This window comes from Phodopus roborovskii, unplaced genomic scaffold (genome assembly GCF_943737965.1).
Source record: "Phodopus roborovskii unplaced genomic scaffold, PHOROB, whole genome shotgun sequence".
Taxonomy (NCBI): domain Eukaryota; kingdom Metazoa; phylum Chordata; class Mammalia; order Rodentia; family Cricetidae; genus Phodopus; species Phodopus roborovskii.
This window is the reverse complement of record NW_026126480.1, coordinates 48,862,085-48,878,100: the sequence shown is the minus strand read 5'-3', so window position 1 is coordinate 48,878,100 and position 16,016 is coordinate 48,862,085. Positions and strand designations below refer to the sequence as shown.

The 16,016-nt window shown below is 50.6% G+C and overlaps 3 protein-coding genes and 1 non-coding gene across 5 annotated transcripts; 1 reads left to right on the top strand and 3 right to left on the bottom strand.

Annotated features, from left to right (window-relative positions):
* Window positions 1-2,159: 2,159 nt before the first annotated feature.
* Window positions 2,160-5,506, bottom strand: Rplp2 (ribosomal protein lateral stalk subunit P2). Of its 2 annotated transcripts, none has more exons than XM_051193393.1 (5): window positions 5,340-5,506; window positions 5,018-5,141; window positions 3,813-3,861; window positions 2,392-2,490; window positions 2,160-2,278 (listed from the first exon to the last, which is right to left on the bottom strand). In XM_051193393.1, exons 2-5 carry the CDS (start codon window positions 5,138-5,140, stop codon window positions 2,202-2,204), a joined length of 348 nt encoding a protein of 115 aa, XP_051049350.1. In that variant the 5' UTR covers window position 5,141; window positions 5,340-5,506; the 3' UTR covers window positions 2,160-2,201. The 2 variants fall into 2 exon arrangements, with proteins under 2 accessions (XP_051049350.1, XP_051049351.1); XM_051193394.1 differs by having other exon boundaries at window positions 2,160-2,275.
* LOC127228969 (small nucleolar RNA SNORA52) lies at window positions 3,651-3,782 on the bottom strand. Its single transcript, XR_007835067.1, has one exon. It is a non-coding gene; the product is annotated as a small nucleolar RNA SNORA52 (small nucleolar RNA).
* A 1,831-nt stretch (window positions 5,507-7,337) lies between the features above and the next one.
* LOC127227808 (40S ribosomal protein S19-like) lies at window positions 7,338-8,442 on the bottom strand. The gene is given in 3 exon segments (XM_051192133.1): window positions 7,338-7,754; window positions 7,756-7,808; window positions 8,436-8,442. Coding segments are annotated over 3 exon segments (453 nt in total). The 3' UTR covers window positions 7,338-7,361.
* Window positions 8,443-10,051: 1,609 nt separating this feature from the next.
* Pidd1 (p53-induced death domain protein 1) lies at window positions 10,052-15,702 on the top strand. The gene is made up of 16 exons (XM_051193371.1): window positions 10,052-10,107; window positions 10,413-10,798; window positions 11,219-11,632; window positions 11,946-12,155; window positions 12,239-12,293; window positions 12,386-12,587; window positions 12,660-12,785; window positions 12,903-13,082; window positions 13,160-13,307; window positions 13,410-13,545; window positions 13,624-13,774; window positions 13,860-13,983; window positions 14,057-14,175; window positions 14,252-14,365; window positions 14,465-14,664; window positions 14,953-15,702. The coding sequence occupies exons 2-16, from the start codon at window positions 10,489-10,491 to the stop codon at window positions 15,209-15,211; spliced, it is 2,748 nt and encodes a 915-aa protein (XP_051049328.1). The 5' UTR covers window positions 10,052-10,107; window positions 10,413-10,488; the 3' UTR covers window positions 15,212-15,702.
* Window positions 15,703-16,016: the final 314 nt, after the last annotated feature.

Here is a 16,016-nt window from a genome sequence, read left to right as displayed (position 1 = left end):
TGTGAACCCACAGAAGGGATCCTAGCATCTGGGATGAAGAGCTGAAGAGCTGTGTGGCTGTAAGGGCACAGGAGACATGTCTCAGAAATCAGGATGATTCATCCTGTGATGGAACCATTTCACACTCATCACAACTAAGAGCAGGCGTGGGTACAGGAATAGGGTAACAAGGTGAAGTCAACAGTGCCCCAGTATTCTGAGGTCAAAATGAGTAAGGCACCCTGAGACTACAGAGTTGTACTCTGGCAAACAGAGAACCCGAGGGGTGTGAGCAGGGGATGATGTAATAGAATTGTTTTTGAGCTTTTGTAGCCCTGGCTGTCCTGACTTTCTCGAACTCAGATATACCAACTTCTACCTCCCAAGCACACAACACACAGCTTATGTTACTTTTTAAAAGAAGTCAGATTCTTTGGATTATACTTAAGAGTTCTGAACCACCTAGTGTGGACACTGGGAACAGAAATCAGGTGTGTGTTACAACAGTGCTCTTAATAAGCCATCTCTCTAGTCCGATTTTTAAAATTGTGAGTAGGTATCCAGAAGTCAAAGGGCTGCATATGAGCCCCTGGATTTGGGGTTACAGGTTGTGAGACACCTGATGTTAATTAAGTGCTTGGATCTTAACGTTAGTCCTGACAGAGAACTTACCATCCTAGAACCTTCCAGTAGTGGAGATTCTGGGGTTTGAACCACCCTGGCTAGCCTCATTTTCAGAGATCTCCCTACCTACTAGGATTAAAGGCATGTTAGGAATTAGCAGCCAGCTGACCCCCACCCCCCGATGATGGGCGGGACACTCATGGCTGTGTCATCACTCAAGGCCCCCTTTTAAAGCAATGGCGCCTGCTACCCCCTCTTCTCTCCCTTCTCTCAATAAACTCCACGTGGGCACTGAGTCTCCTGTTTGTTTCTTAGGCATTAGCTGCGGTAGCAAAAGAACAGCATGTACCACCTGACTCAAAACTTGACTTTTGAAGAGACTTCATGCTGGCAAATTTGTCCCATACTGGTCTGGGGGCACTTAGTGAATTTGAAGCCAAATGCTCTCAACATGGGGGTATATGGGTTTGTCCTGATTAACATGACCAGTTTAGAGGCATGGTACAATAGAATCATGTTCTCAGAGTCAACCAGTAAATGTTTATGGTGGTCACAAGAAGCCAAAGACTTGAGATCCTCCCAATTTTCTTTCAGTTAACAGGCCCAAGGGACAGTGCTGCCCCAACTCAGTAGGACCTCTGATCTTATTTCCACAGAGCAGTCAGGCTGTTTGGGTACACATGCTTTCAGGCCCCTTGGGAGATGCTGGTGCCAAGAACATGGTTGGCCTTTCTCAGAATCCTGAAACTAGGTAACTCCCTCAAGCAGCCTTATGAGGACAGGCCTCACCAGGAACCTGCCCTTCTGAGACCCTACTTACTGTCCCTAGCCCTACATTTACCTGCTCCCTTGTAGCTCACTCTATTGGAGGCTTCTAATGCTTTCTACACCCACTCTTCCTGTCTTCATGCTGTCCCTATTTTATTCCCTGCCACAAGCACCAGAATGATTGTCTCTAGCCCCTCAGTATGGCACTCAATTGTCTCCTTAAAAGTAAAGCAGACCATTTATACATTGCTGTGTAGTCTGACCTAGTTGATCAGCTGTGGAGTAACAATGAGTTAAAAGACCTAGGCTTCACATTCCAAAGCAGCCTGTGAGAGAACAGGCCTCCCTAGGAATATTAAGTTTATATGTAACACATGACCCTCTACCCACATTTCTACAGATGTCCAATAGGTAGCAAGACCATCACTCTGAAAAGCTTAATGACTGTCTACCTTGACACAATGACCCTTACAGGTTAAACTTAGGAACATCCTTTAAGTCTTCATCCATGAACAGAGGTTCCAGGTACCTCTCCCCTTACAGTAAGTAAAGCCTGTGAAACCCCTAAAACATCATCTCATCTCAGCCTCACATTTCCCATACATTCAGTGTTCCATGAAAGATGCAAGGATCTCTCACAGGAACTGACAGTTCTCTGAAGCTAAGGCCCTGAGAAAAGGGACATGGGAGGTCCTGTTCCTCCCCATTCATCCAGCATACATACTTCAGCTCTCTGGGGTGAGGACACAGTATAGATGTCACTTGTTAACAATGTCCTTAAAGGCCACTCAAGATACATAAAAAGGCTTTATTTGCAGGCGACTAGGAATTTAATCAAACAAGCCAAATCCCATGTCATCATCTGACTCTTCCGACTCTTCCTTCTTCTCGTCTTTCTTCTCCTCTGCTGTGGAGGAAGCACCATAGTAAGCACTGCCCCAAGAATTCATTCAGGTTGCTCTGCCACCCCCACCCAACACCAATCCCCATAGATCGCCACCCACCTATCAGACTACTTACCTGCAGCAGGGGCAGAACTAGCAGCAGGAGCTGCAGAGCCAGGGGCAGCAGAAACAGCTACAGCCCCACCAGCAGGCACACTAGCAAGTTTACCAACACCTGAACAGAAAGAATGTGAGATGAGAACAGGGGCCCTGCCAAGAAAGCTCTTCCACAAGGGTAGTGACCAAGGGAAGTTATCACACTAGTGGCCCAACATACTCACACTACTGTCACCTGCTTTCACTCTAAATCACAAGGCAACCTTGTACAAACTGAGAAACAGTAATACTATTTAGGATTTTCCCCTATCCTGACCCACTAAGAACTTTGTTTCTGGAAATTAGCCCATCGTGACCTTAAGATGGACAATCTATGTATGGGCCACAAGAGTTCATGACCAGTCTGGGCTACACAAAAAAACAATTCTTGTCTTAAAACAAAAATAAACCAAGGCTCTTACACAGATAATCCCTATCTCAAAAAACTAAAAACACAAACAAACAAGCACACAAAATAAGCTTTGGGTTAGAAAGATGGCTCAGCAATTAAGAGAGCCCTTATTGTTCTTCTGGATCACCCAAGTTCAATTCCCAGCACTCACATGGCAGTTCAGACCATTCCAGAGGATCTGACACCCACACAGGCACATATGCAGGCAAACACCAATGAACATAAGAATAAAGTTTCCACACATGCAGAATACATGTGTATATATGAAAACAGTGATACATGCTTATAATCCATTAGTCAGGAAGTAGGTGGATCTGAACTCAAGGCCAGCCCCCAAATAACTAACTTAAGTTAAAAACTTAAGACTGGGCTGGGCAGTGGTAGTACATGCTCTTAATCCCACTGACACTCAGGAGGTAGAGGCAGGCAGATATCGTGAATTAGGGGTGAACCTGGTGTACAAAGTGAGTTCCAGGACAGCTACAACTGTCACACAGCAAAACCCTTGAAACCCACTCACCCTGAAACACTTAAAAAAAAAAAAAAGAGTATATCCAAGATCTTTTTTGTCACAGGGGTGAGCTCACAAGGCAGACCATTTTCTGAGCTGGTTTTGTCTGCCATGTACACAGGACAAGAACATAGCCGGTAACTGATCAACTTGCAAGTTAGTCCCAGTCTGTTGGCATCAGAAATCTATCCACCTAGCAAGAGAGGCTTAAGAGTACAAACCAATTTTAGAAAACCCAGACCTAGCTCACCAAAAAGGCTCTCTTTTCACACCCTGGAAGGAGCAATAAAAGTGTGTTCCCACTGTGAGCTCCTGAATGTGTTCAGAAGTGCTGCTGGCACAAGCCTAAAAAGGCTTTGCCAAACTCTGACAGGGCTTCCAGGATGCTCTGGTCCACAAGCGAAGCCTGACAGATCATTGACTGATCTGCAGGGATTAGGATGGACCATAAACATGTCCTTGCCCTAAATAAACTCACCCTGGGCGATGACATCCTCAATGTTTTTTCCATTCAGCTCACTGATGACCTGGAGTAGACAACCATACCCAGTGGTCAGTATCAACATATCCATACCAGAACCGGTGGTGCAATACACAGGAAAGTGTTCTGAAGCTTCTAGACCTACACTATACTCACAATAGCTGGCCCACTGCCACAGGACTGAATCTTGTGAACAAAGATGCTGGCAATGGGAAACCTTACTTTTCTAAAGGATTTTACTGTTTTGGGTTGTCTTTTTTTCCAGACAGGATCAAACTGTAGTTTGGGCAGCTACTCATTCATGCCAAGTCCTGGGGTTTGATTCCCAGCACTTATACCTCCAGCTCCAGGGAGACCTACATGTCCCTGACCTCTGAAACATCGCATCTACACTCATGTGGATATATCTCCATACTGAACACAGTAATAACCCCCCAAAAAATCTCATCTAGGCCAGATGTGGTGGTGCACACCTTTAGTCACAGCACTCAGGAGGCAAAGGCAGGCAGACCTCTGTGAGCTCGAGGCCAGCCTGGTCTACAGAGCCAGTTCCAGAACGGGCTCCAAAGATACGGAGACACTGTCTGAGAACCCCCCCCCCGAAAAAATCTACACGTGGTCTAGGATAACAAACCAGAGCTAACAGAGTGAAAGTTTGTCACAATTTTTTTTAAAAAAATAAAACCGCAGGGTAGTGGTGGCACATGTCTTTTAATCCCAACACTTGGGAGGCAGATTAGGGGCCAGCTTGGTCTACAGTGCAAGTTCCAGAACAGGCAGGAGTGTTTCAAAGCGAAACCTTGTTTAAAAAAAATAATAATACCACACAAATAAGTTGCATTAAACTTGTACAAAACACGTCATCAGACCTTTGGTTTGCATTGATTTGAATTAACAAGGTCCTCAAAAGAGTATTTAGCAGAGCTGGGCGGTGGCAGTGCACGACTTTAGTCCCAGTACTCGGGAGGCAGACCTGAATTCGAGACTATCTTGGTCTACAAGAGCTGGTTCCAGGACAGCTAGGGCTGTTTCAGAGAAACCCTGTCTCGAATAAGCAAAAAATAGGTCTCCTCCATCCATCTTTTCCACCGAGTCACCTACATATCTTTTTTAACGTAAGGCCCAGTTCTAATATGATAACGTTAAGGGCCACCTGTCGACATTTGTAACCGCACCACAGGGTGCAGGGAAGCAGAAGGTACCTTGTTGAGCCGGTCATCATCAGCCTCAATGCCCACGCTGTCTAGTATCTTCTTAATGTCTTTGGCGCTAGGAGAGGAGTTGCCCCCAAGGGCGGCAAGCAAGTAAGAGGCGACGTAGCGCATGCTGAAAGGGACAGAGAGGATACGGCGGTGGCGTTACCCAAGAGGCCTTCTGCTTACTCCTCCATTTTAGTCAACAAGTGAGGCCACGTGCGGCCCGGAGCTTCTGTCCACGCGAGGCCGTGCACGCCTCGGCTCCCGGCCGCCACCCCGCCCTTCAGTCCCGAACCCTGCCCGCGGCCCGCTCGGCAAGCCCACTCACTTGGCTGCTGCGGACAGGCCTCACGCGTGCGACCTCGTCGGCGTCCGGCAGCGAAAGGAAGACGCTGACGCAGTGGGCGGGGGTAAACTGCTACCCAGAAGCCCCCGGGACGCGCAAGGCGCCGTGCGGGGACGCCTCCCATTGACGAAATGAGCGACCGGAAGGAAGCCATTGCCCCGTCTCCAGTGGTGTTCCCCCACAACAAAGACAGCGGGTTGTTTAGTGGCCAGGTTCTCATGTAACGAGGGCGGGCGAGATTCCCCGAAATCCATGAGGACACGAGCGAACAACCTCGAGGGGCTTTCAAATCCCTTTAACGTCTCACGTTCCCAGCATTCCACGCGGCACTAACTCCCAACATGCAGTGCTGAGGCCCCGCCCGAGCCGTAACTTTCATGGTGAACTGCAAGTCCCATGATGCATCGTTACCAGAGTGAAGCTTGCCACCGGAAGTTCCGCCTTTTTACCTAGATGTCTTTCCTGGAAGTTTAAACTGAATTGGTGGGTTTTTTGCTGGCCTTAGACAGCAGGCCTCCGAAGGCGGGCTGAGGCTAATGACTCCAATGTTTAGATGGCCTGGAAAAGGTGGGCGAGCTGTATGGAGCTTAGTGATTGCGCCCATATTTCGTGACTTGCTTTTTGAGACAGGATTTCTCCTTACAGTCCTGGCTCTCATGGACATCTCTATGAAAAGCATACTGACCTCGAACTCACAGAGACCTATCTGCCTGTCCCTCCGGAAAGTGCTGGCGTGGTGGCGCACACCTTTAATCCCAGCACTCGTGAGGCAGAAACAGGAACATCTCTGAGTTTGTGGCCAGCCTGGTCTACAGAGTGAATTCCAGGACAGCCAGGAGTACGCAGAGCACCCCTGTCTCAAAAAAGCAATACAATAAAACTGTGCCTTTACATCGGACTCGAGAGCCTTCCTTTTTTTGCCTCTAGGCACGAAGAGCCTGACTTTGCGGAGCTGTTGCAACAGTTACCCATGTTCTTGGTTTTGGGTAGTGATGAAGCCTAAATTATCAGCCTCATTTTGTCCCTATCTGCCCAGGACAACCGGGAGACAATTGAGTGTGCAAAAGGCACATATGACCAAGCATGATGGCCTGAGTTCTGTACTAGAGTTCACGTGGTATAAAGAAGTTACTCCCCCAAGTTATCCTCCAACTCACGAATACATGCATAAATAAATGTAGAATAGAGAAAAAGAAAATCCTAGCCTTAGGTCAGGAAGCTTTTTGTCTTTCAAGACCAGTAAAATCTTCCCAAGTAGTAACTTTGAGCTGAGAGAGAAGTCTGCTTTTACCATGCCAAGACTAGAAGGTAGCTGGAGAGAGGTTATGTTGACAGTTGGCTGTGGAGGACAGCCTCCCAGATAGTGTACACCTTACTTTGTATGCAGTGCCTCACGTTGCTAGATTGAGCCCTACTTGGTGTTGCTGTTTTACTCACACTTAAGGCACAGAGGCTTTTTTTTTTTTTTTTTAAGATTTATTTATGTATACGAGTACTGTTCTGTATGTCTGCATGGCGAAGAAGTCATCAGTTCCCATTATAGATGATTCTGAGCCACCATCTGGGTGGGTGCTGGGAATTGAACTCAAGTCCTCTGGAAGAGCAACCAGTGCTCTTAAACACTGAACCATCTCTCCAGCCCCAAGAGGAATTTTCTTTCTTTCTTTGTTTTAAGATTTATTTATTAATTATGTATACAATATTCTGCCTGAATGCTAGAAGAGGGCACCAGATCTCACCACAGATGTTTCTGAGCCATCATATAGCTGGAAATTGAACTGAGGACCTCTGGAAGAGTAGCCAATGCCCCCAATCACTGAGCTATCTCTCCACCTCCCTAAAGGGATTTTCTTATAGAGCTATAATGAAGTAGAGAACCCACCTGGCAAGATAAGGGTTCAGTCTGAATCACAAAAGGTTTAAGCTAGACTGTGCATATTGTGATTTTTCTTGCTTTTATTTTTTTAATGAATGAGGCAATTTATTAACCCAGCATCCTTTGTTCTAATTCTTCTTGTTGGCAGCTGCCACCTGTCCAGCAATCCTGTCCAGATCCCTCTGTCCCTGAGGTGTTAGCTTTCGGCCCCCATCTTGGTCCTTTTCCACCATTTTCAGCCCCTCCAGGGCTTGGAGGACACGGCGGGCCACGCTCTTGGAGCCTCTGCTGAAGTGGCTGGGTCTGACACCGTTTCTCTGCCATCCTCCGTAGATCTTGGTCATGGAGCCAACCCCAGCACCACCACGGAGGTACAGGTGCCGTGCTGTTGAAGCAGCTCGCGTATAGAACCAGTTCTCATCATAGGGGGCAAGTTCTTTGTGTTTAGCCAGCTTGACCGTGTCCACCCATTCCGGGACTTTCAGCTTCCCAGACTTCTTGAGGAAGGCTGCCAGAGCTCAGATGAACGAACTCCTGCTGGTTAACGTCTTTTACAGTAACTCCAGGCCTCCACGCTGCCAGCCAGGGGAAAGGCTCTTGCTTTTTTTTTTTTTTTAAACAAAGAGTCATTTTGTTTTGGTGGCAAACGCCTTTGGTCCCAGCACTTGGGAGGCAGAGGCAGGCAGATCTCAGTGAGTTCAAGGCCAGCCTGGTCTACAGAGTGAGTTCCAGGACAGCCAGGACTGTTACATAGAGAAACCCTGTCTCAAAAAATACAACCAACCAAACAAAAGATTATGTGTTTTGCTTGCATGTATGTGCAGCATGTGTGTGCCTGTGCTCCTGGGGGTCAGAAGAGGGTACCAGATACTCTGGAACTGAAATTAGGGATGATTGTGAACTGCCCTGGGTGCCAGGAACCAAACCAAGATCTTCAAGAGCAGCCTGTAGTCTTAACAGCTGAACCATTTCTCTAGCCCCCTCGTTGATTTTTTTTTCTTTTTAAATGTGAATATGTATGTGCCTGCTTGTTTGTGTGTGTCCCCCATGTATACAGTGCCTTCAGAAGCAGGAAGAAGGCATCAGTTCCCCTGGAACTGGAGAAGCACACAGTTGTAAGTTACCGGCTTGCCTGGAATTCACAGAGATCTACTTGCCTCTCTACTTTCAGAGTGCTGGGGTCAAAGACTTGCACACCATACCTGGCATGATTTTTTTTTTAATTGTTGTGATTGGGGGGGGGCTGTTGTTTTCGTTTGTGTGTTTTGAGACAGGGTTTCTCTGTAGTTTTTGAACCTGTCCTGGAACTCACTCTGTAGAACAGGCTGATCTCAGATTTATAGAGATATATGCCTGATGTGATTTTTTTTCTTTCTTTCTTTTCTTTCTTTTTCTTTCTTTCTTTCTTTCTTTCTTTTTTTTTTTTTTTCTTTTGAAACTCCATACACAACGGGGCTGGAAAGATGGCTCAATGGTGAAGAACACTCTTGCAAATTGAAGTCTTGTACCACCATGTCCAGCTCACTAGTGTAAAGTTGCTTTTGAGACAGGGTCTTGCTGTGCAGCCCAGGATAGCAGCCCTCCCGTCTCAGCTAGGTACTGGGTTTGCAGGTGAGCATAGTTATACTAAGCTCCTGATACTATTTTTTATAAGGATCCTTCTGGCAGCTTTATGGGAACAGTGCAAAAGAGACAGGTGCTAGAAAGAATGGAAGCAGGGAGACTCAGCAAGGAGTCTGCCCATCACATAGACTGTAGACTGTCCACTTGTTCAGTTCCAGTCCACCACTCTGTTGAAGATGCTGAATGTTGGTTTTGATAGTCATCAGTTAAAGAACTTAGGCAAGATCTATCTCAACTTTATTTTATTTATTTTTTTCTTGTGAGATCCACAGGATTCAGGAAGGAATAGCCAAAAGCTTACTGTCTAGGAAGCTGGCCCAGAGAGGTGTTCAGTGAGGACAAAGCTCCAACAAGCGGGTGTTCACTGCAGAGCCTGGGAGCCTGGGAAGAAAGTCCTAGACTCGGTGGTTCTCAACCTTCCCAAGGTCGTGACCCTTTAATACAGTTTAATACAGTTCATTTTGTAGTGACCTCCTAGTAAAATTATTTTCATTGCTATTTCATAACTGTAATTTTACTAGTGTTATGAATCATAATTAAATTTTTTGAAGATAGAGGTTTGTCGAAGGGGTCTCGACCCCACAAGTTGAGAGTTGCTGTCTTACAAGGTTCGCCCAGGAAGCCCTTGGTGCTAGCCGCACTTTGGGCATTCAGAGTTCTAGCTTCTAACAAAGAGTGAGATAATTTTATAAAGTTCTCCCCCAAATTCCTGCCTTAGAATGTACTTGGGGCCCAGGCTATGCAGTGTCACAGTATGTCTCGGGTTGTGGAGATCGCTACACCAGCCTCCCTACTGCGGGCCACCGAACAGGAGGTGGGAGTCAGAGTTCCAGGGAGCTCCTACTGGCTAGCGGGGAAGGGCGGAGCCCGAACCACTGCCCGCCCGGAAGCGCGCCGGCGGGAAGCCGGCGTGGAGCGCGCCTGTGGAGGCGCGGAGATCTTCATAGCAGGTACTCAGTGGGCCGCGGGAAGTTCGCTTCAGTGGCGGGACCAAAGCGACTCCACACCAACGGAGCCCCTCTCTGCGTTTCCCACATGACAGAGGTGTGAATTGGGAATTGTGGCGCAAGAGCCTCTTCCAAGGGCCGCGATATGAGATCTGAGCCCTGGGACCCCAAAGTGCTCTTGGCTCTTCTTCGCACTGTTTGCTGACCCACTCATACACTGCGAAGCTGCACTGGAAGAGGGTCCTGGGTCGTCCCAAACTAATGAGTGTGAAGGTTGAAGGTGGACCCTTATTACAAGAGCCCTGTAGGTGGTGTCAGGGGTCACGTGGCTATATTACCCTTGTCTTTGATCTAATAGAGTTCTGTTTAGCTGTTCACAGTGTCTCCCTGCCTGACACCCCTCCCGGGCGGCGGGGGGATCCAGTTCTCATTTATAGCACAGATATAGGTCCTAGGGCTTCAGTGGTCATCCCTCTTTGTACTCGTCAGGCCCTGGGTTCTCGGGCCAGTGGTTTTAAGAGCTCCTTGCTTCCAGGCTGAGTTATTGTTAACTCTGATCGGGAGAAGGAACTGGTCCCCTGTTGTTCACTCCTCCCCCTGCTTCTGCAGCTTCCCTCAGCCTTGCCTGAACAGGCTCGCTTGGCAAGCTGGGACATGTCTGGTCCCCGAGGACCTTCCGTGGGTGATGGCTACAGTGTCGGAGGGGCTGGAGTCGGAGGAAACTGCAGCTACTGCAGAGGATGCTGCAAGACCCGTTGTGGAGGCTGTGGATTCCAGGCCTGGGGCACCTTTTCTCCTGGCTGGGAACCAATTGAACTTGGACATACGTCCAGGGGGCTGCCATCGGCTGCAGTACCTGTGTTCCCAGCAGCCCCCAGAGCTGCTGCGGGTGGAGTTCTTGCGACTCAGTACCCACGAAGACCCTGGACTGCTAGATGACACCCTAGCCCAGGTTCCTTGGAGTCTGCTGCGCCTGCGCTCTCTGGTCCTCAAAGGTGAGTACCCTTGCTACTGACCTTATTCTTATCTCTAGCCCTGCTTTGACTCTGCTTATTGGTCCACAAAGGCCATCTTGTCCCAGCCCTCTTCTTCCTGCACCTCAGGAATGAACCCCTACCCCACCCCTGTTCCCTGTCCTCAGCCCTATCACCTTCCTCCCCAAAGTGAGGCTGGCTGAACTCTCTCTCCTGAGCCTGGACAATGAAGGTGCTCAGTTGGATCTCCGCAGATCCCAGTTGTTCTTGGGTGATACTGCCATCTGATATGAACTGGTGGTCTTCTCTGTCTGCCTTTCTGTCTTTCTCTGTCCCCATGGCTGGCTTCAAAGGGAAGCATCCTTCCTACTGCTTCTCTGGTAGTCAGGGCTGAATTGAGACTCCAACTCTGAGGGCTACAGTTGTCTCCCCCACTTCCAGGGGGCCAGAGTCGGGGTGCCCTGGGTGCCTGCCTCCATGGTACCTTGACCACTCTGCCAGCTGGCCTGAGTAACTTGGCGTACCTGGCCCACCTGGACCTGAGCTTCAACAGACTGGAGACACTGCCAACCTGCATCCTGGAACTGCGAAGCTTGGATGCGTTGCTGCTTTCTCACAACTGTCTCTCAGAGCTGCCGGAGGCCCTGGGGGCCCTGCCCACCCTTACTTTCCTTTCTGTGAGGCACAACTGCCTGGAAAGTTTACCTACAACACTGGGGTCCCTGTCCACTCTTCAGCGTCTTGATCTCTCTGAGAACCTTCTAGACTCCATACCCTCTGAGATTGGAGACCTTAGCAGCCTCAGTGAACTCAATCTGGCCTCCAATCGGCTGCAGAATCTCCCAGACTCCCTTGGTGAGTAGCCATGGTACCAGCTTTGGTTTGCCAGCTAATGTAGAGTGCCCCTTGGTCACTGCCTAGACCTCCATTCCCACGTGGGTCCCTGCAGCCCTCCAGTCTTGGGACTGGCTTGGCCTGTGAACCCTTACTGCTCCTGGGTGGCCCCTTGACTTTGCTTCTACCTCCTTGGTTGTTCATAGTTCACAAGCATCTTTATCCCTCCACGTGATAGAGCCTGAAGCTTTTAGTGTGAATGTCTTGTCAAGGTGCCCAGGCAGGGCCACCATGAGTGGCCCTCTGCCAACCCTAAGCAAGCACTTGCCTGCAGCGGGGCTGCGTTCCCTGCGGCTCCTTGTTCTGCACAGCAATCTCCTGACCTCAGTGCCCACTGGCCTGGCCCACCTGCCACTGATCACTCGGCTTGACCTGAGGGACAACCAGCTCCGGGACCTGCCTGCTGAGCTACTAGACGCTCCCTTTGTGCGCCTGCAGGGGAACCCTCTGGGTGAAGCCTCTCCAGCACCCCTAAGTCCCTCAGGTAGGCTTGGCATGGGGAATGGCCAGGCTATGAGAGGATGAAGGCATTTCATCATGCTAACCACATGCCTATCCTTTGTGCAGACATATCCCAGATTCCAGAAATGCCCAGGCTATTCCTGACCTCAGATTTGGACAGGTATGGGTGGGAAAGTGGCTAGAAGACATCTGTCTACCCTGTCTCCCTGGCCACATTGGAGTACCTGCCCTCACACCTCTTTCCTCACTCAGCTTCCTTGTGACTCCCCATGGCTGTTCTGTGACCTTGGCCTGTGGTGCCCGCCTCCAGTTCCCAGCAGGAGCCACCACTACACCCATCACCATCCACTACAGACTGTGGCTGCCAGAGCCCCACCTGGTCTCCCTGGGACCTCATGATTTCCTGCTTAGTGGTGTTCTGGAGCTGCAACCCCATGGGGTGGCTTTCCAGCAGGTATGTCAAGGACGGGTAGGGGGCAGACATGGCCTAAGCCTGGCCCTCTCACATGTTTCTATTGCCTGACAGGACGTGAGCTTGTGGCTGCTCTTTGTCCCCCCACGAGTCCGTCGTTGCCGTGAGGTAGTTGTGAGGACACGGAGTGACAGCAGCTGGAGTGACCTAGAGACCCACCTGGAGGAAGAGGCACCCAAGGTGACTGCTGCCTAGGCTCTTGGGAGTGAGTGAGGGGGCAGGAGCAGCCTGCCCTGACACACCCACCCCTGCCCACTCTCCCTGCCCTGACCCTGCCCTCCCATGCGTGTGTTCCAGAGGCTCTGGGCTCGCTGTCAGGTGCCCCACTTCTCCTCGTTCCTTGTGGTTTTACGCCCTGTATCCAACACTTGCCTCTTGCCACCAGAGGGAGCACTTCTCTGCTCTTCAGGTCATTCTGGGGTCAAAGTCACCTTTCCCTCTGGGGCCACAGAAGAGCCCCGGCAAGTCTCCATGCAGGTATAGTCAGGGTGGGGCCAAGGGTGGCAGGAGGTGCCTTGGCATACAGGAGGGTACGCAAATGGTTCTCTGTCCAGGTAGTGCATATGGCTGGTCTAGAGCTGAGAGCTCTCTTGGAAGAAGCAGAGGCGTCGGTGAGCCCTTTGCTGTGCCTCTCACAGAGTGGCCCCCCCAGCTTCCTGCAGCCAGTCACTGTGCAGTTGCCCTTGCCCCCTGGCGTTACAGGTGAGGCTGCATGCTGTAGGACCAGGACCAAAGATGGGTGCCGAGAAGGGGAAACTGCAGTTAGAGGGCTTCCAGCCTTCTGCCATTTCCTGTCGTTTCCAGGTTTCAGTCTGGACCGCTCCCACCTTCATCTGCTGTACCGGACACCCTCAACAGCCACCTGGGATGACATCACCACTCAGGTGGCATTGGAACTCACCCACCTGTATGCACGCTTCCAGGTCACACACTTCTCCTGGTCAGTGTCCCCCTAGCTTCCTCAGCACCCCTTCTGCCCTTCATCTGTACGGCCACACCTCAACTCTGGCACTTCCAGGTACTGGCTCTGGTATACCACCAAAACCTGTGTGGGGGGCCTGGCCCGGAAGGCCTGGGAACGGCTGCGACTGCACCGTGTAAACCTCATTGCATTGCAGAGGCGTCGGGACCCTGAGCAGGTCCTGCTACAGTGCCTGCCCCGGAACAAGGTGGGGCAGCAGGAAGGCAGTGGGGTAACAGAAGGCTAGGGTGGGTACGGAGCTTTGGCCTCCAGTCCCTGCGGGTGCTCCACAGGTGGATGCCACCCTGTCTCGTCTGCTGGATCGATACCGTGGCCCTGAACCCTCTGATACTGTAGAGATGTTTGAGGGTGAGAAGTTCTTTGCAGCCTTTGAGCGGGGCATTGATATAGATGCTGGTAGGTGTCTATTTTCGGGGTGTTCTGGGGGGTGACACTTTGACCCCTCCTACTGAGTTTGCCCCCTCCACAGACCGCCCAGACTGTGTGGATGGCAGGGTCTGCTTTGTTTTCTATTCACACCTGAAGAATGTAAAGGAGGTGTACATTACCACAACCTTGGACCGGGAAGCTCAGGCTGTTCGAGGCCAGGTGGGCTGATGTGTCAGGAACCCCAGGGTACCTGGACTGAGGCCAGAGCTCTGAACCCCACGTGGTCCTTCCCCAGGTGTCCTTTTATCGGGGTTCACTTCCCATGGAGGTGCCTCAAGAGGCTGAGGCTGCCCGCCAGAGGAAGGGCACAGATGCACTGTGGATGGCCACCTTGCCCATCAAGCTGCCGGTGAGGCTGGAGAGGTGTGAGCTGATAGGAGACACAGTCCCAGGGCAACCAGAGACAAGAGGATAGGTTCAAGCTTACTGTACCCTTGCCTCCTGACAGAGACTCCGGGGGCCCCAGGGAAGTGGGCCGGGGACTGATTTTTCCCTGATGCCTCTGAACCTGGGTGATGCAGAAACTGGTTTCCTGACTCAGAGCAACCTGCTAAGTGTGGCCTCGCGCCTAGGTCCTGACTGGCCATCTGTGGCCCTGCACCTAGGCATGCCCTACCGTGAGCTACAGCGTATCCGGCATGAATTCAGGTGAGCCTCATGAATTCTAGTGGGCCTTCTGACTCCCAGCCTTAGCTTCAAGGCCAACACCCCCCCTACACACCTCCACACCTACTCTCCCACCCCACCACCACCCCCTTGCCATACTAGCTAAAGCTTTCAAGATGATGGAGGTAGAGCAAACACCAGCCTGGAAAAGGAAGGTCTGGTCTGTAGCTCAAAGAGCAAGGAACTCCCTCCATTTCGAACATTGAGCCTCTCATATGTGGTGTGTTCTCCTGGAAGAACACCTTCATTACCACTCTTTTCCCCTCCAAGGGATGACCTGGATGGGCAGATCCGCCACATGCTCTTCTCCTGGGCTGAGCGCCAGGCTGGACAGCCTGGGGCTGTGGGACACTTGGTACAGGCTCTGGAACAGAGTGACCGGCAGGATGTGGCTGAAGAAGTGCGTGCCATCTTGGAGCTTGGCCGCCACAAGTATCAGGACAGCATCCGGCGCACAGGGCTGGCTCCCGAGGACTCTACTCTGCCTGGCACTTCAGCTTCACAGACCCCAGAGTCTGCCCAGGCCTAAGCTCAGTTAGCCTTTGACTTGCCTTGACCAGTGAGCAGAACCCCTCCTCTACCTCACCTGTGTGGTACAGTGCCCCAGCATACAAAATCTCCTCATGGTTTTGAAAGCTTGGTTTATTTACTTTTTGAGACAGGTCTTACTGTCTAGCCCAAGCTAGCCTCCAGCTCCCAGTACACCTCAGAGATTGATTTACTTATGGGATAGAGGGGAGGGGTGCCTAAGTGATCCTACCATGCTAAGTCCTCCAGTTAAGATGAAGACAGAGAAGGCCTGGAGAGACGGCTCAGCAGTTAACAGCACTGGCTGCTCTTCCAGGGGACCCAGTTTCAATTCCTAGCACCTACATGGGGGCTCACAACAGACTGTAACTCAAGTTCCAGAGGATCATACACCCTCATCTGGCTTCCACAGACCAGACACATATGGTGCATAGACATGCATGCAGGGAAAACATTCATATCCATAAAATAAAAGCTATTTATTGTGTGTGTGTGTGTGTGTGTGTAAGGATAGTTTTGAAGAGGTTGTTTTCCCCTCTCATGTACTCCCTGGGAATGAACTCAGGATCATCAGGCTTGGATGCAAACAGTCTCAGTGAGCCATTTCTAGGCCCTCCTGTGTGTCTTCCTCAGGGATTGGGAGGAGCCATTCTACATAGTAACCCTGCAGCAGGCATGGATACAAAGTCATCTGTGACAGAAGGGTGCTTAGCCCTGCCCACTGGGATCGATCTCGTGGGCTGTGTCTAAGGAGCATCTATCTCCATGCTCTGGGACCAAACCTCCCCCAGGCCACGCCATACACA

Excerpts from the sequence above, each read along its gene's own strand:
- Rplp2 (XM_051193393.1), bottom strand. The coding sequence starts at position 5,140 with ATGCGCTACGTCGCCTCTTACTTGCTTGCCGCCCTTGGGGGCAACTCC. Across the intron at positions 3,862-5,017 it reads ATGATGACCGGCTCAACAAG|GTCATCAGTGAGCTGAATGG; the intron begins GTACCTTCTGCT and ends TGTCTACTCCAG. Across the intron at positions 2,491-3,812 it reads TGAGGATGTCATCGCCCAGG|GTGTTGGTAAACTTGCTAGT; the intron begins GTGAGTTTATTT and ends CTTTCTGTTCAG.
- Pidd1 (XM_051193371.1), top strand. The coding sequence starts at position 10,489 with ATGGCTACAGTGTCGGAGGGGCTGGAGTCGGAGGAAACTGCAGCTACT. Across the intron at positions 12,294-12,385 it reads CTGACCTCAGATTTGGACAG|CTTCCTTGTGACTCCCCATG; the intron begins GTATGGGTGGGA and ends TTCCTCACTCAG. Across the intron at positions 13,546-13,623 it reads CAGGTCACACACTTCTCCTG|GTACTGGCTCTGGTATACCA; the intron begins GTCAGTGTCCCC and ends TGGCACTTCCAG.